At 45.9% G+C, this 23,791-nt stretch overlaps 1 protein-coding gene across 1 annotated transcript; it reads right to left on the bottom strand.

Annotated features, from left to right (window-relative positions):
- Positions 1-320: 320 nt before the first annotated feature.
- On the bottom strand, positions 321-23,563 carry LOC127586520 (uncharacterized). Its single transcript, XM_052044533.1, has 6 exons — positions 23,551-23,563; positions 21,274-21,503; positions 16,017-16,086; positions 13,064-13,405; positions 2,896-3,222; positions 321-579 (listed from the first exon to the last, which is right to left on the bottom strand). Exons 1-6 carry the CDS (start codon positions 23,561-23,563, stop codon positions 482-484), a joined length of 1,080 nt encoding a protein of 359 aa, XP_051900493.1. The 3' UTR covers positions 321-481.
- Positions 23,564-23,791: the final 228 nt, after the last annotated feature.

Here is a 23,791-nt window from a genome sequence, read left to right as displayed (position 1 = left end):
AGACACAGCTAGCTCTGAAGCACAGGTCTACAGTGCTCCATGCAGCATGTTGTTGGTTCCAAAGCCTTTGCTGTAGACAGTGGTCTCAGCCAGATAAATACCTTGTGTGGGATTGCCTGCAGGCCAGGATCTTAGGCGAAAGCTGTGACAAATCACCCACTTGGCACTTCTGAATAAACTTCTGCCTCAGTCTCTCTGAGCTAACTTGTTACCCTGACTCACGAGCCCTTACTTTTGGCTGTTTGTGGATCGATTAACCACTGACTCTAAACCAGAACGTTAACCAACAAGGGTAGCCAAAATAAAGGACAAAGATTTATCTTGGCTTCAGGAATTTTTTTTTGTAATGGTACCTGGAGGACCAACACACAGATTATTTACATACTGGGATGAACCAAGTTTCACACAGTTCCCAATTCAGAACCTGGGAGTGGGGCCTGAAGCTATGAACTACAGCCTTCAATGATCTTCCTCCAGATTGTTACAGGATGATCACGCAGCTGAGCAGAACAACCAGTAACACAGTCACTGCATGTTGATTGCGTCTCCCCAGATTTGGTTCCATGTCGCTCCAGGTCTCTGTTGGAGAGAGAACATACAAAATGGACGAAACCTCAATCACTTTGAATGCTGAGTTCCCCATTTCCACTCCACCCACTTACTGATATCTGGTGTAGAATCATGACTTTACCTTCTGGAGAGTCCCGAAATAGAGAATCCCACTGTCTCCCTACTACTCCTTGGAGCCACAGATACCCCTCCCTCTCCCATCGCCATCCATTTTCCCCTCCCCGAACATACACCCATCTCTACCCGCTGATGGCCCAGTCCTTGTGAACTTCAGAACTGCAACAAAACCGTACTACTGCCCTGCCATATTTCTTTCTCATGGGGAGCGCACTCACCAAGGTTCAAGGGTCCCGGCTCAGAACCCAATATTGTGCTGCCCCATCGGCTGGGCTGATAACTGTAGAGCTGACGGCAGCCACCTCAATTTAATGCTTTGTTCTTGTATCGCTGGAGGGCAGCAAACTATTCATTTACAGATGTGTCCATTACTAGTCTGGCTAGCATTCATTGGGCATTCTCCCTTACTGGCCTATTTAAGATTCAATCACATTGCCAAAGGGTCTGGTGTCATATCCAGAACTGCAGATTATCTTCCTTGAAAGGGTATCAACAAGCCAGATGAGTTTCTACAACAATCTTGCAACTTCGTGGCCATTGATATTATACTGGTGTGGTGATCAAGAAAGCACATCAGCGTATCTACTTTCTCAGGCATCTGAGAAGATTCCGCTTGTTCACAAGGATTCTCTCGATATGCCATAGGAAGTATCCTGACGGGTTGCATCTCAGCCTGGTACGGCAACTGCTCTGCTCTGGACCGACAGAACCTGCAGAGAGGGGTAAACACTGCCCAGTCCGTCACAGGCTCATCCCTTCCTTCCATCCAGTCTATATTCATGATGCATTGCTTCAGGAAGGCTGACAGTATCGTCAAGGATTCCTGTCACCCTGGCCATTCCCTTTTCTCTCTTCTACCTTCTGGGAGAAGATACAGGAGCTTGAAAGCCCAGACGTCCAGACTCAAGGACAGCTTCTTCCCCACTGCTGTCAGACTCCTGAACCAATCACCTCTTTCACATCCCCTTCCTGATGGTGCTGCCACGTTCTCAGACTCTTAACTCTACCTCTCTCAGTTATTCCACTATCGTCACTTTAGCATTTTCTTTTGCACTACTTCAGTTTGCACTGCAATCTTTGCACCATTCTGTTGTTTTATGCTTGTCACTGTATTTACTGCTGTATTTATCATTACTGTGTATACTGTTTACTCTGTGAGCTTCACCCAAGCAAGGAATTTTGTTGCATCTTAGTGTACATGACAATAAACTAATCTAAATTCTTTACTGCCATCTTAGTTGGTGGTGACATTCAAATGTGCTTCTGGATCAATGGTCTGGGGTCTCTGGTGCTAGTCTATTACACATCCTCCCCAGGTTATAACAGGGTTCTGTTCCTGTGAACTGTTTGTAACCCAAATGCAGCTGCGAACTGAGTTCCCACCCGGCAGAAGATGCCTGCAGCCCCGCGGCAGCCAGTAGATCCATCCCGCCAGTCTCCCAAATGTTTGTCCATATGTACAGGCTAGACATAGAACGTAGAACAGTACAGCACAGGAACAGGCCCTACGCCGAACACAATGCTGAATTAAACTAAATCTCTTCTGCCTGCACATGATCCACATCCCTCCGTTCCTTATTCTATCTAACAGCCTCTTAAACGCCTCTATCGTACCTGCTTCCACCACCACCCCTGGCAGCCTGTTCCAGGCACCCACCACTCTGTGTAGAGAACTTGCCCCACACATCTCCTTTAAATACTCCCCCTCTCAGCTTGAATGCATGCCCTCTAGTATTGGACATTTCGACCCTGGGAAAAAGATTCTGGCTGTCTACCCTATCTATGCCTCTCATAATGTTATAAACTTCTATCAGGTCTCCCCTCAAGCCTCTGACGTTCCTGAGAAAACGACCCAAGTTTGTCCAACCTCCCTCTAATCCAGGCGGCATCCTGGTGAACCTCTTCTGCACCCTCTCCATAGCCTCCACATCCTTCCTATAATGGGACGACCTGAAATGCACACAATACGTCAAGTGTGGCCGAACCACTGTATTACATAGCTACATGCTCGGGCCTTTGTAAGCTGGGGAAGACCTGTAACTGAACTACTGTACTCCATAATGGCTGTGAGAAGAGCCTCAGAAGAGAAATTACTGCTGGAACAGATGGCCGTCTGAACCAAAACTAAACGCCCAGAACCCCATGTCCATTGGAGGCTCATTCTGAATGATGCTGAGTGAGAATGAACGAAAGACTATTCCAATTTACCTGTGATGATGACGTTTGAGACCACACAGCACTCTGGATTGGAGGTGTCGTCTCTGAAGCAGCACGTATAGTTTCCTTGTTGGGCAGCTGAGACATCTTGTAGCAGCAGGGTGGCATTTCCATCAGCATAACTGGCATTTACATTGGGGGTCTGTTCCATGACTCCCCTGTGGTCAACAATCACAGAAGCAAACAAGCTGCTGTTGTGCATCCAGGTCACCTTCAGGTTTGAGCTGAAACATTTCGGGTTGTGGGCGTAACAGAGGACCAGATCTTCCCCTAGCCCTACTGTGACCTGTGTGGAACTTGCCCAGACATTTCCTTCACCTGTAATGCAACAGAATATAATACACAAATTGTTGGTACACAAGTTTACCATAAGTGTACGGGGAGATTTTACCCCACTAAATGCAGGGAGGTTGACCAAGGCCATTCGACCTACTGAATCCAGACTGACTCCTTCAAAGAGTCATCCCACTTGTTCCAATCTCTCACAATCCCCTAGTTTTACTTCTCCCTCCAAGTATCCATTCAATGCACTTTTGAAGGTTCCTAATGAATCCAGTACCTTGGTTATAAAATCATGTAGCTCTGTCTATCACATGCTGCTTAACATACTTTGCAAAGAAAGAAAAATAGGGAGAGGTTGGCCAGGCCAGGTCTTTATTCCTTGCAATGGAGGAGAATGAGGGGTGACCTTATAGAAGTGTTTAGAATTATGAGAGGCATTGATAAGGTGGATGGTAACAGTTGTTATCCTAGGGTAGGGGGTCCAAAACCAGGGGTGACATTGGCTCAATAGTAACGGTAGGGTGAGGGATATGCCAGGCCATGGGGTTACAGATTGTGGTGCTTACGTTGCTGCTGCTGACGGGGTTCCACAAGATGCCCAGCTTTGAACTGTCACATCAGTTCTGAATCTAAAACATGAAGTGTTAAAATTGCTGAGCAAGTCAGGAAACATCTCTGAAAAGAGAAAGACAGTTAACATTTCAGATCAATGAGCTTCATCGTAACCCACCCCATTTAGCATGACTGTAGTGAAACATCATACAATGGGAAATATTGATAATTGGTTTACTATTGTCACATGTACAAAGATACGGTGAAAAGCTTTTGTTTGGTATTGGTATATTATTGTCACTTGCACCAAGGTACAGTGAAAAACTTGTCTTGCATACCAATTGTACAGGTCAATTCACTACACAGTGCAGTTATATTGAGTTAGTACAGAGTGCATTGAGGTAGTACAGGTAAAAACAATAACAGTACAGAGTAAAGTGTCACAGCTACAGAGAAAGTGCAGTGCAATAAGGTGCAAGGTCACAACAAGGTAGATCGTGAGGTCAGAGTCCATCTCATTGTATAAGGGAACCGTTCAATAGTCTTATCACAGTGGGGTAGAAGCTGTCCTTAAGTCTGGTGGTATGTGCCCTCAGGCTCCTGTATCTTCTATCTGATAGAAGAGGAGAGAAGAGAGAATGTCCCAGGTGGGTGGTGTCTTTGATTATGCTGGCTGCTTCACCAAGACAATGAGAGGTAAAGACAGAGTCCAAGGAGGGGAGGCTGGTGTCCATGATGTATCCAGACAGATCATAAGGTACAGCAAAAGTAAAAGAATAACAGAATGCAAAATGTAGGTTTACAGTTACAGAGAAAGTACAGTGCTGGAAGATAAAAGTGCAAGGGCCTTGAGAGATCAGGAGTTCATCTTCATCGTATGAGGTCTGATCAAGAGTCTTATAGCAGTGGGATAGAAGCGGTCCTTAAGCCTGGTGGTACACATTCTCAAGCTTTCGTATCTTCTGCCTGATTGGGGGGAAGAGAAAGTGACTAGGGTGGGAGGGGTCTTTGATCATGTTGGCTCTTTTCCCGAGGCAGAGGGAAGTGTAGATGGAGTCAATGGAAGGAGGACTGGTTTGCATGCTGGACTGGGCTGTGTTCACAGCTTTCTTCAAGTTCTTGCAGTCTTGGGCAGAGCAGTTGCCATACCAAGCCGTGATGCATCTGGATAGGTGGCTTTCCATGGTGCATCCTTTACAGATACAATATACTCAATGTGAAGATAGGACTTTGCCCTCCACAAGAAGTGTTTGATGGTCATATCCAGCTATGCAGTTATGGACTGATGCATCTACCACAGGTGGAATCGGCAATGACAAGGTCAAGCAGGTTCAGTCCAGATGAAGGGTCTCGACCCAAAACATCGGCTGTCCATTTCCCTCCACAGACACTGCTTGACACACTGAGTTCCTCCAGCAATTTGCTTTTTGCTCCAGATTCCATCATCTGCAGTCCCTCCTGTCCAACTTCAAGTTTATTGTCATAGGCATACGTACAAAAGGGATAAATGCCATGAACATTAGCTTTTTGCAACAGCAGCAAACATAACATGACAAACATGTTAACATAAACTTAACATAAATTATATACAACTTACATGACAAAATATAGAGAGGGGGAGAGGGGGAGAAACATAGTCCGAGGTGGTGTTGGGGTTTTTCAGGTGGGTTCAAGAACCTGATGGCAGTGGGGAAGAAGCTGTTGTTGAACCTTGAGGTGTGGGTCTTCAGGCTAGGTTAGGCAACTTGGTCAGTATGAACGAGTTGGGCAGAATGGCCTGTTTTCCATGGGGTATAGCTCAATGACTCTATTAATGTCTTTGGATGAAGGGATCAAATATATTGTGGCCAAATTTTAAAAGATAGGTGAGAAAACAAGTTGTAAAGAGGACAAAGAGACAAAAAAAAATCAGGTGGAGTAGAATGTGGGGAAATATAAGGTTAGACAGACAGCAAAATGTGTTTAAATGGAGAATCCATAGTACGCTGCTGTACAAAAGGATCTGGGTGCCTTCGTTCAAAACCAGCATTCAGATACATCACGTGATTTGGAAAGTCAATAGAGCATTAGGCCTTTATATCTTTTCCACTTTAAAATAAAAGTATCACAATTGTACAGTAGATTGGTAAGACAGCAACTGGGATACTACTTACACCATTAGTTTTATTTGTTCATGGAAGTTGTTTTAACCAGCTGCCAGAGATTTAAGTTAATTCCAGAGAAGACCAAGTTAATTCCAGATGAACTTATGAGAACCTGTTTTGCATTGTGTACCGTCTCCAAAATGTTCTGCAGTCACCTGCCAGGGTGAATCCAACATCTGACACCTGACAATCTGCAGGAACTGTTCCATGATCCATACAATTTTGGATGATCACAAGCAAACCATTCACTATTTCCACAGCCACCTCTCCAGCTGCTCTGGGACACAAACTTTCAGGCCCTGGAAATTTATTGGCTCTCAGTCCCATTAACTTCTCCAACACCATTTCCTTTACTGGTACTAAATTTCTTTAATTCCTTAGCAGTTCTGGGTAGTTATCTTCCACCTCATGTGAAGACAGAACCAAAGTATTTGGTTAATCGGTCTACCATTTATTTGTTCCACCTGTTTCAGACCGTGAAGGACCCACATTTTTCATGGAGTCATAGTCATACAGCACAGAAACAGGCCCTTCAGCCCATACTTGTCCATGCTGACCAAGGTGTTTATTTAAGCTAATCCCATTTCCCAGTACTTGGCCCATATGCCTCTAAACTCTCGCCACCCAAGTACCTGTCCAAGTGCCTTTTAAATGTTGTTTATGTACCTGCCTCACCCACTTCCTCTGGCAGCTGGTTCCATATATCTACCACCCGCTGAGTAAAAAAGTTGGCCCCTAGGCTCTTAATAACCCTTTCACCTCTAACAAAACTACTTCCTGCAGTTTTTGACTCCTCAACCCTGGGAAAAAGACCGCTTACCCTATCTATGCCCTTCATGGTTTTATATTCCTCTATGAGATCACCCCTCACTCTTCTAAGCTCCAATTATAGGCCCAGCCATTCCAACTTCTCCCCATAACTCAGTCCCTCGAGTCCTGGCAACATCCTTGTAATTTATTTTGTTCTCTTTCCAGTTCAATCACATCCTTCCTGTACAGGGTGACCAAAACTGAACACAGTACTCTAAGTGCGGCTTCGCCAATGTCTTGTACAATCGCAACATAACCTCCCAACTTCTATATTCAGTGTCCTGACTGATGAAGGCCGGCGTGTCAGAAGCCTTCTTCACTGCCCTGTCTACCTGTGACTCCACTTTAAGGGAAATTTGTACAACAGTACCCAGGGCCCTTCCATTCAATGTAAACATCCTGCCCTGATTTGTCCTTCCAAAATGTAACTTTGCAATTATCTGAATTAAGTTCCATTTACCATTCCTCAGCCCATCTACCCAGCCGATCCAGCTCCCGCTGCAATTCTTGGTACTTCCCCTTCACTGTCTACGACACTATTTTAGTGTCATCTGCAGTTTTACTAAATATTCTTCGTATATTCCCATCCAAATCATTAATATAAATGACAAATAACAATGGGCCCAGCACCAACCCCTGGGACACACTAGTCACAGACCTCCAGTCTTCCACTATCACCCTCTGTTTCCTACCATCCAGGCTGTATCCAGTTCGCTAGCTGTCCTTGGATGCCATGCGATCTAACCTTCCAGAGTAGCCTACCACATGGAACTTTATCAAAAGCCTCACTGAAATTCATATATACTACGTCTACCGCCCACTCCTCGTCAACCTTCCTCATCACTTACCAAAAAACTCAATCAAATTCATAAGGCAAGATCTCCCACGCACAAAGCCATGCTGGCTACCCCTAATCAACTACTGCCTTTCCAAATGTAATTGCATCTTATCCCTCAGAATGCTTTCCAGCAACTTAACTACCACAGACGTCAGGCTAACAGGTCTATAATTACCAGGGCTATCTATGTCTTCATTAACTTTCACATATTTGTAGAAGCATTTAAAAGATGTGAACAGAAATGAGACAATAGTCAAACCATGCTGATATGTTACCTCCTACACACAAGTTTATATTTTCCTGCAATTATCTTTGATATGGCCCCTTACTAAATGACTTCTGGAAATCTAAGAATAGTACATTCACCTTCATCTGGAAGTTCCCTCTTGATCCACAGCGCGTTATTTATTCAAAGAACTCCAGTAAATTATTCAAATATGAATTCCCCTTTCACAAAACCACGTTGACTTTACCTGAATACCTTGAATTTTTCAAAATACCCTGCAATGACAGCTTTAATAACAGCTTCTAATATTTTCTGTGATGTTAAGCTAATTAAAATTTGGTTTCCTGCTTTGCCTTCCTCCCTTTTTGAGTAAAGGTGTCACATTTGCTATTTTTCAGTCTAATGCACCATAGAAAGCATCCTATCCGGATGCATCACGGCTTGGTACGGCAACTGCTCTGCCTGGGACTGCAAGAAACTGCAGAGAATTGTGGACACAGCTCGGCACATCATGGAAACCAGCCTCCCCTCCATGGACTCTGTCTATACTTCCCGCTGCCTCGGGAAAGCAGCCAACATATTCAAAGCCCCCCACCCAACCCGGACATTCTCACTTCTCCCCCCCTCCCAGCCTGAAAGCACGTACCACCAGGCTCAAGGACAGCTTCTATCCCATTGTTATGAGACAATAACGGTCTCCTAGTACGATAAGATGGACTCTTGACCTCACAGTCTACCTCGATATGGTCTGCCTGCACTGCACTTTGTCTGTAACTGTAACACTTTATTCTGCATTCTGTTATTGTTTTCCCTTGTACTACCTTGTGGTAAGATGAAAAACAAATCAATGATTCTCTCTTGCAACAGCTACCAATGGCTGGATGTAACTAAAGGGTTGAAAGAAGCATCTTTCCCATTTAGGACTATTTGTTTTTCCCAGGAGTTACTGAAACCGTGTGAAACAGCAAGACATCAATGTGGAAAACAGCCCCAAACATTAATCAGATACAGTTAAACGGGCAGCTTTGCAAAACAATCAGGGTATGCTTCAGCCAAGCGAGAAGATGGGGAGTGTTAATTTGCCCCATCAGACATGATCCCAGGGCTTTGTTTGAGTTTGTCTCAAACCTTTCTCGGCGACACACTCATGGAGCCATCCGCCCTCTAGAAGATTGAATTTTTATCTGTTCGTTAACAGTGGAACTTTTCTGCACTAATGACTGATGAGACTCTTGAAAACAACGGGAAGGTTTAGCAAAAGTGTGGAATCCTTTGTTATGCTGGGACCAAACAGGGCACAAAGCCCTCCTTGACTATAAAGATGCGCCCCACAAGAACTTCAGAGCTTCTCCACGGGTTGGTTCGTGGCCAACGCCTGGCGAATGTCAAGCCCCTTCACGTCTTGCTGAAATACCCCAGGACTCCCCTTTGGCGATAGACTGAGTGGCAGAGAATGCAACGTTGCTAAGTATTGGTATTAGTTTATTATTGTCATTTGTACCGAGGTACAGGGAAAAGCTTGTCTTACAAACTGATCGTACAGGTCAATTCATTACACAGTGCAGTTACATTGAGTCAGTACAGAGTGCATTGATGTCGTACAGGTAAAAACAATAATAGTACAGAGTAAAGTGTCACAGCCACAGAGAAAGTGCAGTGCAATAAGGTGCAAGGTCACAACAAGGTAGATCGTGAGGTCATAGTCTATCTCATTGCATAAGGGAACTGTTCAATAGTCTTATCACAGTGGGGTAGAAGCTGTCCTTAAGTCTGGTGGTACATGCCCTCAGGCTTCTGTATCTCCTACCTGATGGAAGAGGAGAGAAGAGAGAATGTCCCGGATGCCAATAAGTATCGCTGAGAACCGCATGCAAACGTGAGCTCGATTTTACCAGTGAAGTGTTAGGTGAGAGATTTTGGGTTTTTGGTCTTGTTTCTTTTAATTTGGGTTAGATTAGATTTGTGGTTAGAGCTGTAGTTTCCTTTGTGTTTAGTTGTTTTTTGTGTTATATAAAGTTACTCAAACTTTTCATGAAATTGTGGTGTCTTTCATTACTGCAGAGAGTTGTGGACACAGCCCAGTGCATCACGGACACCAGCCTCCCCCCCTTGGTCTTTACCTCTCATTGTCTTGGTGAAGCAGCCAGCATAATCAAAGATCCCCACCCGGGTCATTCTCTCTTCTCTCCTCATCCATCAGGTAGAAGATACAGGAGCCTGAGGGCACATACCACCAGACTTAAGGACAGCTTCTATCCCACTGTGATAAGACTATTGAACGGTTCCCTTATACGATGAGATGGACTCTGACCTCACGATCTACCTTGTTGTGACCTTGCACCTTATTGCACTGCACTTTCTCTGTAGCTGTGACACTTTACTCTGTACTGTTATTGTTTTTACCTGTACTACATCAATGCACTCTGTACTAACCCAATGTAACTGCACTGTGTAATGAATTGACCTGTACGATCGGTTTGCAAGACAAGTTTTTCACTGTACCTCGGTACAAGTGACAATAACAAATCAATACCAATACCGATTCTGTTGTTCTAAAGGAACCCAAAAGAACCCGAGTCCTGTGTTAACACATTTGGCACTGCGAGCAGGGTTCACTTCTGAACAATGTTTCGGGGAAAGAGAGACAGAGCTAGGCCAGAAGAATTTTTTATTCCTGGCTGAGTGGATAACTCTGAGGGATTTGGTACTCTGGCTAATTTAGTAGCACTTAAACATGAGCCACAGACTTGGCGAACTCGGTTGTTGCAAGGGCCAGAGAAGATAGCTCATCGGATAACCCACGTTACGGGAAGCAGGCTTTTTAGGTGCTGCACTTTGGGTGTTTACGGATGCACTCAAGAATAGGGAGCAACAAATAAGTGCCTTGGAAAAAGAAGTTTACAGGTTGGAGGACCAGTTCGAGGAGAAGGGGAGGGTATTGTGAAGGGTCATGGCTGTCACGTGACACCATTAAGTACATGGTCGAAAGCCACACCACTGTCAATCAAGGTCTGGCTCCACCCACCCATTTGTGCACACCCTTGACCATTGGCTCCTGTACAAACTTTTGTACCTGGCCTTGAATCATTGGATTGTTTGAATTACCTTGGCTGGACCACCCAGCCCTCCAGCACTATAAAGAATGCCACATGTGCGTGGTTTGCTTTCTTTTGATTGCTCCAGGAAGTGTGAAACAATGCTGAAGAGACCATTCCACAAGGGTTAGGAGCGTCCTAAGTAGGTTTGCGGGAGCGTAGAGCCGATGGCTTGCACTGAGACAGGGGTCAGGCAAGGTATCGTTTCTTCCTTGATCATTTGTAACCAGTTTGGTGTGTGTGTGTGTATCTCACCCTTGTTGTGATTTCTCCCATGTTTGCAATCACGTGTGTGTATAAGGTGTACATCCGTTCCTGTTCATTCTGTCCTGTGTTTGTCTTTGTGAATAGATCATTTTTTTTACTCCAAAGACTTGTGTCCAGAGTCCTTACCCTTTGAGACCTTAAAGAACTTGTCTTACAACCGGGAGGCAGTTGAATTTAGCACAAAAAATGGTACACACAGCCCAAGAACGGGCTGAGAGAGCTGAACCTCAGGGGCCATGCTCGCTTGCCAGCTTGTGGTAGCTAAACAAAAAGGAACAGCAGAGAAGAATAAGGGTGCGAGCTGGGATGATAAAAGGCTGGGATCCAGACGCAGGGGATGGAGATATCTGGTCTGACCCTGACGACAGACAGGTAGGTCAACCCATGGGGGGAGTGGATGATAACGAACAACCCGATCAGGCCTGCCCCCTCAAAACTATCGTGAATAAGCATGAGGATGAATGGAGTGGTGAACGTAGGGAACAATGAGGATTGGGATGACCAAGAACAGCAGGCACCCCAACAGCATGCCCAGCGACAGCAGGTCATTACCTGGGATTACACTGGAACGGAATTGAGGGATTTGCGGGATAGAAAGGAACCTGAGTCCTGTTTTAATGCATACCTCAATGCACTGTTGTAATGATCTGTACGGATGGCACACAAAGCAAAGATTTTCACTGTAACTCAGTACATCCGACAATAATAAACTAATTTACATTAGTTGGGGAATTTTGGAAAATTAAAACCAACACATCAACTATCCTACTAGCCACTTCTTTCAAGACCCTAGCTTGTGAGATGTGGGAGTTCTGGGATACATCTGGTCTCCTTGATAATTACATCTGCACGAGGTGCATCCAGCTGCAGCTCCTTACAGACCATGTTGGGGATAACGAGGAGTACATAGGTAAGAGCTACAGGGAGGCAGTCACTCTGAAGCTGCAGGAGGCAGGTAGCTGGGTGACTGTCAAGAAAAGGACTGAGAATAGACAGACAGTGCAGAGTACCCCTGTCGCCGTTCCCCTCAATAACAGGTATACCACTTTGGATACTATGGGGGGAGGGGGGGAACCTACCAGAGGAAAGCCGCAGTAACCAGGTCTCTGTCACTGAGCCAGGTCGTGTGGTGCAGAAGAGGGGAGAAGAGGAGGGTGGTAGTGATAGGGGATTCCATAGTTAGGGGGGCAGACAGGAAATTCTTTGGATGTGAAAGAGATTCCCGGATGGTATGTTGCCTCCCGGTGCCAGAGTCAGAGACACCTCGGATCCACAAACTATCCCAAACATTCCACGATCTCCCTGGGCCCAAATCAATCCTTAAATTGGCGTCATTAATGTAGTAACTGCTTTCAAAACACTGCAACACTGGCAGCTGAACCATACTCTTCCTGACGTATAGTACACAGACACAAGACATACATTGGATTGGTCGTTCAAATGACTCTACCACATGGTCAAAGCGAGGACAGTCCAATGGAAGTCCAAGAAAGCTGCAAAGACAGATGCAGAACTAATCTCAAGGGATGCAGTGGAGAAGATTAGACAAGGGGAACAGCTACACCTCATTGAGTGGGAGATGTCCAAGAAGGTTCAGTGTAAACCCTGCACTACCAACACAGCCAAGGCACCAGGGTGGAGATGGGGGCTCTGCTTATACCAGCCCAGAGTTCAACTCTGTTTTGCACTAACCCTGCACTAATTTTGTATTCTGTATATGCTGTTTTTTTGCACTATTTGTACTTGCACAATTTTTTTCTGTTTATTGTATGTCCTCTGTACTATGTATGTCTTCTGTTGCGTGAGTCTGGGGGAAACGACATTTTGTTCCTCTGTGTGTTTTACAGCACATGGGTGAATGACAATAAACTATAACAACAACAACTGAACGAGATCCATCACGTTCCGTCTACCAGTACAACCCGGGAGTTTAAAGTCTCCTTACCTCTATCTACCTCCAGGACTACCTCAGAGCAAATTTCACTTTTGAACATTGAATTCAGACGGATATAGCAAACGTAGGTGCCCTCGTCTTCCACCCTGATGTCGTGGATAATCAGATCGGCTGCTCTTCTTTTGCTCCAACCTGGCTGCATTGTCATCCGGCCCCCACTCTGAATGCTGCCGGCCCTCGCTGATCTGTAGACCACCAAGTCAACGGGACGTTTCCTTTTCTGCCAGGTGACCTCCATTTCCTCTCCTTCGCCTGTGAATGGGCAGGCAAGTACGGTGGTGTTCCCACAAACAGCCCGGGAGGTTAGCTTGTTCCTGGTGCACACACATAGAACTGTGGGGGACGAAAAGAAAAAGCAAGATTTGCATTGCATATTACAAGTTCAGGACATCCCAAAGAGATGTAGAGTCAACATAACATGGGAATATGGCAGCCAATTTGCACACAGCAAGATCCCACACACAGCATTGTTGACCAGGTAATCACTTTCTAATAGAAACAGAAAGCACTGGAAAAACTCAAAGATATATCCACAAAGTTCAGCTTAGAGCCTGGAGTGCTACCTGCTGAAGTATCAGGACACCTGGAGGTCAATTCTGAAGAGATCTGATGAAGGGTCTCAGCAATTTCATGTAGAGTTGCACACTCCCATCTCACAACTTAATGCCAAAAATTGTATTGATTTTACAAGTACATGGTTCCCTGAAAGTGGAGTCACAGGTAGGCAGGGTGGTGAAGGTGGCTTTTGGCACGCTGGCCTTCATCGGTCAGGGCACTGAGTATAGAAGTTGGGAGGTCACGATGCAGTTGTACAGGATGCTGGTGAGACCACACTTGAGAGTATTGTGTTCAGTTTTGGTCAGCATGCTAGAACAAAGATGTTATTAAACTGGAAAGAGTGCAGAAAAGATTTACAAGGATGTTGCCAGGACTCGAGGGACTGAGTTATAGGGAGAGGTTGAACAGGCTAGGACTTTATTCCTTGGAGCGTAGGAGACTGAGAGGTGATCTTATGGAGGTGTATAAAATCATGAGGGATGTAGACAGGGTAAATGGACAGTCTTTTCCCAGGGTTAGGGAATCAAGAACTAGAGGGCGTAGGATTAAGGTGAGAGGGGAAAGATTTAATAGAAATTTGATCACCTTTTTTTTTACACACAAAGGGTGGTATCTATGTGGAATCAGCTGCCAGAGGAAGTGGTTGAGGCAGGTGCAATGCAACCTTTAAAAGACAGTTGGACAGGTACATGGATTGGAAAGGTTTAGGTTATGGGCCAAATCCTGGCAAATGGGGCCTGGATGGGGCATCTTGGTCGGCATGGACCAGTTGGGCCATGGAGCCCCTTTCCATGCTGTATGACTCTATGACTCTAAGACCCAAACTGCTTCTCTTTCCACAGATGCTGCCTGACCTGAAGTTTTTTCCCAGCATTTGGCTTTTAATTCAGATTTCCAGTGTCTAGTTATTTTTGAATTTCAATATTGCAGTGACAGATATAAACCTGGGCAACTCTCCTGATCTTCAAAGTTGTACTTCAGAATTTTTCTTTTGTTACATCCATCAGAGGAAGCAGTTTAACGTTTCACCTGATAGATGGCACCTCTGTAGGAAGTAATTGCCCTTGCACTTGAAACCCTAATTGTATCTTGCAAAACAATTCTATGGAAGTACAGCTGCAAGTTATTCATTGCCTGTACATAAGAAGGACTTAAACTAAAACTTAACCTCGAGATGATTGTTCCAATTAAAATGCCCGAACTGTGTATAATAGCAGTTTAGAATTTAGGCATTGCTCATTATTGTACAAGGGTGTCAGTCTAGATGTGCTCAAGTTTCTGCGGTGGAAGTTGAACCCACAAAGTTCAGCTTGGAGTCAGCAGTGCTTCCTACTGATCCAGGCATCTGTTCACCTGAAGGTCCTCTAAAGCATTTGATGTTCATCTGCCAGTAATATATGGGAACGGTGGTATCAAATCTGTGCACAGCAAGATCCTGTCAACAATAACCCAGTGATAACCAGGTTACTTTTCCTATTCAAGTAATGTTGGGTAAGGGATGAAACATTGGTGAAGGGTAGAGGGGAAAATGTGCCCCCCTCCTCAAAATTTGCTCCCAAAAAGACTGGGGTTCAGTTGAAACCTTCAAGAAATAAGATCAAACGATGGAACAGGTGTTGCCAAATGACCTCTTCCTGCTTCTATACCCTGACATTGCTCCGCAGCCAACCTATAGGTATCGCTGGGACAGGGATGTTTGATGGGACACCATAGAGTCTAGGAACTAGGTGTAGGCTATTTAGCTCCTCAAGCCAAAGAAGATCTTGCCTGATCCATCAATTCAAATCCATTTCCTCACCCAGTTTCTCTTGGTTCCCTCAGCATCCAGAAGTTTATCAAGCTGATTTAGAAAAGCAGTTTATTTAAATGGTGTTAGATAATTACCTGTATCCTTGAAGAGCAAAGATTTAGTAGACTGAACTTTTCAACTGAACCCCAATCTTTTTGGGAGCAAAGTTCTGAGGAAGAGTAGGGCAACTCTCCCTGCTATCCCTGGGTGTAGAAGACAAAACATGATTGCATCAAACCGAAATTCTGAAGAGGCTTTACAGAATAGATATTGTGAGCACATTCCTCAAGGGGAAGTAATCTGGAACTAGGGACATGGTCTCAGGATATGGAGTCACCATTTAAGGCAGAAATGAGGAGCTTCTTCTCAAATGTTTGGAATATTATACCACAGACAGCAGTGGCGCCAAGTCATTAAGGCTGCAACTGATTCTTGGACTCCTTATTATCAATGTCATGTAGGGATAGAGATCAGGAAGTTGGGGTGCGCTGGAGTTTGAGGCCAAAGATCAGTTCAGCCACAATGTAATTGGATAGTGGAAGGTTTGAAGAGCTGTGTGGCTGACTCCTGTTCCCATTGAGTAGATCAGATTCTTACCACTGACGAACATGGTCATGCATAGCAGCAGCAGGATGGAATACCTCATAGAAGGAGAGACACCTTGGACCTGAAACAAAAGCAGCAATGGACATCTTGTACTTATGGGAACTAACTTATTTTCAAAAAGATAATTGCAAATTTATTGCTCATGGTATAAACATTCTATTTAAGTTCAAGTTTATTGTCAAAGGCAATTGTCATTGTTCAAGTTTATACACAGGGTATAAATGCCATGAAAATTATCTTTTGCAGCAGCGGCACAGTACATTACAAACATGACATTCATTAGTTAACATAAATTATCCATAACTTACACGACAAAATAAACATAACGACACTTGTGCAAGTTGAGAGAGAGAGACAAAGAAATATAGTCCGAGTTAGTGTCAGGGTTTTTCAGGTGAGTTCAAGAACCTGACGGCAGTGGGGGAGAAGCTGTTATTGAACCTTGAGGTGTGGGTCTTCAGGGTCCTGTACCTCCTGCCTGATGGCAGCATGGAGAAGGCATAGCCTGGATGGTGGGGGATTTAGATTCCCTCTGCATGACACCAATATAATTTCCCCTCACATAGACTCTACAGTCTAAATAACCTATAGGGTTTAGTTTAAAATATGATTCCATCCCTTGCTGGGAGGACCTTAAACTGTGACCTTTCTCCATAAAACCTTTGAGGTAGATGCACCGAGTGTCCCTCAGTACCTGGTTCTGGTCCTTGGAATGTGCCGTCAGTAGCATTCAGTTGCGGACAGCTCCTTGCAGTAGAAGACCAGCATATGTGCACAAACACGATGCCAAATTAAACCAAATCCCTTCCACCTGCACATGATCCACATCCCCCCATATTCATGTTGCTATGTAAAAGCCTCTATTGTATCTGCCTCCACCACCACCATTACAGGCACCTACCACTCTCTGTGTGAGAAAACTTGCCTTGCAATCCCCTTTAAACTTTCCCTCTCTCGTGCATGATGGGCATTCCCCCATCGTGCATGAGAGGGGGAAAGTTTAATGCATGCCCTCTAGTATTTGACATTTCTACTCTGGGGACAAAGATTCTGACTGTCTACCCTATCATAATGCCTCTCAAATCATAGAACATAGAACAGTACAGCGCAATACAAGCCCTTCAGCCCACAATGTTGTGCCGACCTTTAAACCTTGCCTAAGACTATCTAACCCCCTCCTCCCACATATCCCTCTACCTTAAACTCCTCCATATGCTTATCTAGTAATCTCTTGAATCTGACCAATGTACCTGCCTCCACCACCGCCCCAGGCAGTGCATTCCATGCCCCAACCACTCTCTGGGTAAAAAGTTTCCTCTGATATCTCCCTTGAACTTCCCGCCCATTACTTTAAAGCCATGCCCTCTTGTATTGAGCATTGGTGCCCTGGGAAAGAGGCGCTAGCTGTCCACTCTATCTATTCCTCTTAATATTTTGTACACCTCTATCATGCCTCTCATAATTTTATTAACCACCATAAGGTTTCAAGTAGACAGGAGTGCTTCTTTCACCAAGTCGCTCTCAGTGCCAATTCCGTGGGACACCCATAAGGCATAGGGTCCCATGTTATGAACAGAACTGGACAAAGACTACTACATCCCTTTCCTGGCCTTCACACATCATGTCCTGACAGACACCATCCATTTTCCATCTCCAGATAAAGTGTCAGACAGCCTGGATGACTGCTGCAGCACAGGAGGGTAGTATGATTCACAGCTGTACCATGCACCCAATACCCAATAACCGCATTAGAATAGGATTGTACAGCACAGAGACGGGCCCTTTCACAAGGTCACAAGACAAAGGAGCAGAAGTAGGCCATTCGGCCCATCGAGTCTGCTCCGCTACCTCACCACGAGCTAAACTATTCTCCCATCTAGCCCCAATTCCCAGCCTTTTCCCCATATCCCTTGATACCTTGACTAATTAGATACCTATCAATCTCCTTCTTAAACACCCCCAATGATTGGGCCTCCACAGCTGTACGTGGCAACGAATTTCATAAATCCACGACCCTCTAGCTAAAGAAATTTCTCATTTCAGTCCACCGTCCATGCCGACCGGGATGCCTATTTACACTCATTTGTCCCACATCCCTCATCACCTTTCCTGTCCAACCACCTTGTAAATGTGGTAATTGTATCTGCCTTGACCATTCCAGATACAGGTCCTCCCTGGGTGACGTCCCTGAGAACTGCTCGTAACCCGAATTGTTCCTAAGTCGGAAATGTGTGGGAGAGGGTCACAGGAGCAGCGGTAACGGGAGGGCGAGCGAGCACGGGAAGAGCGGCCGGCAGCTGGCCTCGCCGACTCAGGGAACGAGTGAGTCTGCTCAGCGGCTCTCAGTTCTGCTCGGCTCCACCCAGCCCCTGATTGTTGCAGCTCCGGGAGGGGGTGGGGGAAGTGGAGAGAGAAGGCACATGGAAGTGCCCCGCTCCCAACCGGCAGACGATACCTGCAGCCACCGGCAAATCTGTCCCCATCCATCCTGTTGGTCTCCCAAACACTTATTCGCATGCACGGTGTGTCCATTCGTCAAGCTTTCGTAACCTGGGGAGAACCTATACTTACCACCCTCTGTATGAAAAACCCCTCAGATCTCTTTCAAATTTCTCCCCTCTCACTTTAAATCTGTGCCCTCTGGTTCTGGACTCCCCTACCCTGGGAAAACCATCTATCCATCCTATCTATGCCCCTCATAATTCTATAAATCTCTAATAAGGTCACCCCACCACCTCCTACATTCCAGGTTCTTTCCTTCAATTGACAGAATGCCACTCCCAGATTCCCAGCTTGGTTTTAACTCAGCTCTGCACTCTACCCAGTCCCACCTCCCCTGAGCCACACACCCAGCAGCTTCAGGTAACTGGACTCGATGGAAGAGTTAGACAACTCGCCAATGAACATGGTATTCACATCAGGACTGGTGCAGGGTTTCGACCCTTAACGTTGACAGTTCCTTTCCTCCCGCAAATGCTGCTCGACCTGCTGAGTTCCTCCAGCAGATTGTTTGTTGCTGCACTGTTCTATGTTCTCTGAGGATGTGGCACTCAAGCTTGAGCTAAAGAGCCACCATTACCTGAGATGGTCTACCACTGATAGAATCCCTGCCAACAGAGCAGATGGCCAAAGTGAGGTATGCCCTACTTGACGTCAAGTCTGAGCCAATGCAGTCTTGTGTCTCCATTGTAAATATGTAATTCTGCAAAGTTAACTAACATTCTGAATGGAGGCAGGTTAAGTAGGTAATTATAATCCATTGAAACTGCAGTTGATAGTTTATTATTGTCTTTGTGTTCAACATACATGAAACGTTTTCCAGAGAGAACTAGATTCTCCCCACAAGATCTGCTGTGTTGAATAAAGACCTTTTATATCTCCCAGCTACAGCCTTCGTGTGGCTTAGTTCAGCAGTCACAACACATGGCTGGAGAATGGGCAGGACCATTCCTATATATCGATGCTTCTGGTGTGGCTGAGAGGAGAGGGAATTGCACGATTGACTAGGAAGAACATCACATATTCCAGGGGAACATCCAGTGAGGCCTTAAGGTAGAACTCAGAAATAAGAATCGGGTGATCACTTTGACATGATTATACTGCAGGCCCCACAATAGTCAGCAGGAATTAGAGAAACTACCAAGTAGGGAAATCACAGACAGGTGGAGGAATAATAGAGTTGTAATAGCAACTTCCCTAATATTGTCTGGGACTTGCTTAGTACTAGGGGATTAGATGGGACAGAATTTGTTAGATGTGCCCAGGGAAGTTTTCTGAAGCAATATGCAGGTGGCCCTGCTTACACTCAAGCTCCTCTTAGGAAATGAGGCTGTGGTGGATGTATCAGTGACCATAATTCTATTACTTTCAAGATGGTTATGAAAAAAGATAGGACTGATCCCTGTTAAAGTCCTAAATATTGGTGGGGGGGTTAATTTTGATGGTCTGAGACAGGCACGGTAGTGTAGCAGTTAGCGTAACACTTTGCAGCGCCAGCGACCCGGGTTCAATTCCAGCCACTGTCTGTAAGGAGTTTGTACGTTCTCCCCGTGTCTGCGTGGGTTTCCTCCGGGTGCTCCGGTTTCCTCCCACATTCCAAAGACGTACGGGTTAGGGAGCTGTGGGCATGCTGTGTTGGCGCCGGAAGCGTGGCGACACTTGCGGGCAGCCCCCAGAACATTCTATGCAAAAAAAGATGCATTTCACTGTGTGTTTCGATGTACATGTGACTAATAAAGATATCTCTTATATAGGAACTCACAAAAGTTGAAAGGGAGAGGCTGTTTGCAGGTAAACTGACTTCTGCCAAGTGGGAGCCTTTTAATAGCAAGATAAGAAGAGTTCAGGGCCTGCACGTTTCTGTTGAAGTGAAAGGCAAAGCTGAGAAGATTAGAGAACCTTTTGTTGACTAGAGATATTGAGGAGCTGATCAGAAAAAAGACATATCAGGTACAAGCATCTGGGATCAACCAAGTCCCCTGAGAAGTACAAGGGATATAGAAGTACAATTAAGGAAGAAATTAGGAGGGCAAAAAAACAGCCCATGAGATATGCTTGGCAGATAACATAAAAGAGAATCCTAAAAGATTATATGTATATTAAAGGAAAACGGTTTGCTAGGGACAGAGCAGATCCCCTTCAGGATCAGTGTGGTAACCTGTGTGTGCAGCCAGGGGAATTGGATGGGGTCTCACATGGGACTTTAGCAAGACCTTTGACAAGGTCCCACATGGCAGGCTGGTCCACAAGGTTAGAGCACATGGGACCCTGGGTGACAAAGCAACAAAGATACAGAATTGGCTTGGTGGTTGGAGGCAGACTGGAGGCCTGTGACTGGGATCGGTAGCGGGTCCCCTGTGGTTTGTCACCTATTTTAACGATTTGGATGAGATCCAAGGTGGCACGATTAGTAAGTTCGCAGGTGACGCCAGAATTGCTGGTGGGATGGACAACGAAGAAGGTTGTCCAAGGTCAAATACCAGATGGAACTCAACTCAGACAAGAATGAAATTATGCATTTTGAAAGTTAAACCAGGGCAGGACGTTGATCAGGGTAGTGTTATCCAACAGCAAAACCCTCAGGATACATGTATAAACCTCCCTGAAACCAGCATCACAGATAAACGGGGTGGCGAGGAAGGAACATGTGTGCTTGCCTTCATTGGCCAAGGCAGTGAGATTTGGGGCATGTACAAGCTGTTGGTTAGGCTGGACTCAGGAGTATTGTGTGCAGTTCTGGCTGCCCGACCTGCTGGGCGTCTCCAGGCATCCGGCGGCCGCTCGGCCCGTCCCGCCGGTTCCCGCGCCTCCGCAGGCAGGCCTTTTCTTTGGAGGCCACGCGTCCGGGCCGCCAGCCGCGGCCTGAGGGCGGCCCAGCCCGCTCTCCCGGCCTCTCCCCTGCCCCGGTTACCCGCCGCAGTCTTCCCCCACCCCTCCCGGACACAGGCCCCCGATCCCCGGTGTCAAGCACCACAACACCTCACCGCCGCCGCGCCAGGACGAAAAGACTGGACTTGCTGCCTTACCTTCACTTAAATGCGGCCGCCAGCCAATCGCCTGCGGCCGCTGGCGGCACTCTGGCCAATCAGAGACTTAGCCTCACCTCAGTGCCAATCAGCAGCTCGCACCGCAGCCAATCAGCGACTCGTACCCCTCCTCCCTCCGTGTTCCAGCACCGCCCTCCCAGCGCTGAAGCCAATCAGCATCGCCTCGCCCTCCTGCCAATCATCGACCTGCTCCGCAAGACCAGCCAGTCAGCAACTAGAGCCGGCCCGCGTCCTGCCAATCAGCGACTACCCTCTCAGTCCAGATGAAGGGTCTCGACCCGGGACGTTGACTGTCCGCCTCCTTCCAACAGGCGCTGCCCGACCCGCTGGGCTCCTCAAACGGGAGGCACAGGAGACTGCAGATGCTGGGGTCTGGAGCAGCAAACATTCTGCTGGAGGGACTCAGCGGGTCGGGCAGCGTCTGCGGGAGGAAAGTTCCCCCAGCCACTAATGCCTGACCCATGAGCTCTTCCAGCGTTCTGTATTTTTTGCTGCAGCTTCCAGTATCTGCAGTCCGGATGACTAGAGTTTTACTGTGCCTATTTTCCCCAAGGTCCTTGCCATTAAGACTTTTATAACAATTAAGCTAAAAGTGTTCAGAGGGCATTTCAATGACCACACAAGTTCCACTTAAACATAGCTGCTGGGAATCTGTTGACATAGGCCAGTTTAAAGATTGCATGCATTAACGTCAGCAATATTAAATGGAATATGTCATGACCTTGCGATCTCTTGCCAAGGTCAAGGCTGACCTGTTTATGCAGGAGTGTAGCTTAGCGCACCTCCACAATCATCAGCACTGGTTAAAATGATGGTCCCATGAGGTGTTGAGCTCAGGGGAGATGAGGCTTCGATTGGCAATTGGTTTATTGTTGTTACATGAAACGAGATACAGTGAAGAGCTTTATTTTACATGCCATCCATACCGATCATTCCAAAACATTAAGTACATCAAAGTAGTATAAAGGAAAACAGAAGGAAGAATACAGTGTCACAGTTACAGAGAAATATAGTGTCACAGTTACAGAGGAAGTGCAGTAGACAATATAGTGCAAGGGCCATGACAAGGTAGATTGAGGGGTCAAGAGTATATCTATCACACAAGAGTTCTGTTCAAGAGTCTAATAAGAGTGGGATAGAAGCTGTCCTTGAGCCTGGTGGTACGAGTTTTCAAGCTTTTGTATCTTCTGCCCGATGGGAGGGGGGAGAAGACAGAATGGCCAGGGCAGGAGGAGTCTTTTATTATGCTTGATGCTTTTCCGAGGCAGCGGGAAGAGTAGACAGAGTCAATACAGGGGAGATTGGTTTGCGTGATTGACTGGGCTGTGTCCATTACTGTCTGCAATTTCTTGTGGTCTTGGGCACAGCAGTTGCCATACCGAGCCGTGATGCATTCGGATAGGATGCTCTCTAGAAATTGGTAGAAAAAGATTTACCAGGATGCTGCTTGGATTAGAGGGCATGAGCTATAAGGAGAGGTCAGACAAACTGAGGTTCTCTCTGGAGCGTCAGAGGCTGAGAGGAGACCTGATAGAAGTTTATAAAAGTACGAGAGGCAGAGATAGGGTGGAAAGTCAGAATCTTTTTCCCAGGGTAGAAATGTCAAATAATAGAAAACATGCGTTCAAGGTGAGAGGGAGAAAGTTTAAAGGAGATGTGCGGGGCAAGTTTTTTACACAGAAAGTGGTGGAAAGAGCAGAAGAGATTCAGTTTAATTTGGCATCATGTTCGGCACAGACATGGTGGGCTGAAGGGCCTGTTCTATGTGACTTCATCAGGGAGAATTTCAGAGTTAACGTTTTATCTTATTTTATGGGAGATCAGACAGTAACTCTGCTGCTCTCCTGACAGATACTCCTTGACCTGCAGATTTCCGGCAAATGCAATATTTTGCTTTTTTTTAACCATTTAAATAATGCTGCATTGTCACATTGTTTCTCTGCGAGGGCATCACTTTGGCAGACAGCTCCACTAATTACCTCTTGCATACATCTGCCTAGTTCAGCAATCTCTCTGTCTGCAGAATTTGAAACGTTTGCTCCCTATACCAGACTGGTATCATTTACAAGAAAACGACTGACCCTATGAGCTTCACTAAGTGCCCTTCCTCCAATTAAGAGAGTATTCATTCAACAGTCCTCTCTGCTTCCTTTCCACTGCACAACTATGTACCCAAATTATCACTAAAATAAGGATATCATTAACCTAGAAAAGTGCAGA

This window comes from Pristis pectinata, chromosome 37, assembly GCF_009764475.1.
Source record: "Pristis pectinata isolate sPriPec2 chromosome 37, sPriPec2.1.pri, whole genome shotgun sequence".
Classification (NCBI taxonomy): domain Eukaryota; kingdom Metazoa; phylum Chordata; class Chondrichthyes; order Rhinopristiformes; family Pristidae; genus Pristis; species Pristis pectinata.
Note: the sequence above shows the minus strand (reverse complement) of the source record. Positions and strands in the feature narration are given on the sequence as shown.

Coding starts and splice junctions, on each gene's coding strand:
- LOC127586520 (XM_052044533.1), bottom strand. Junction 16,087..21,273: donor TGCCTGGAGACGCCCAGCAG/GTCGGGCAGCCA, acceptor CTTTTGTTTCAG/GTCCAAGGTGTCTCTCCTTC. Junction 3,223..13,063: donor AGTCCTGGAGGTAGATAGAG/GTAAGGAGACTT, acceptor GTTGCATTACAG/GTGAAGGAAATGTCTGGGCA.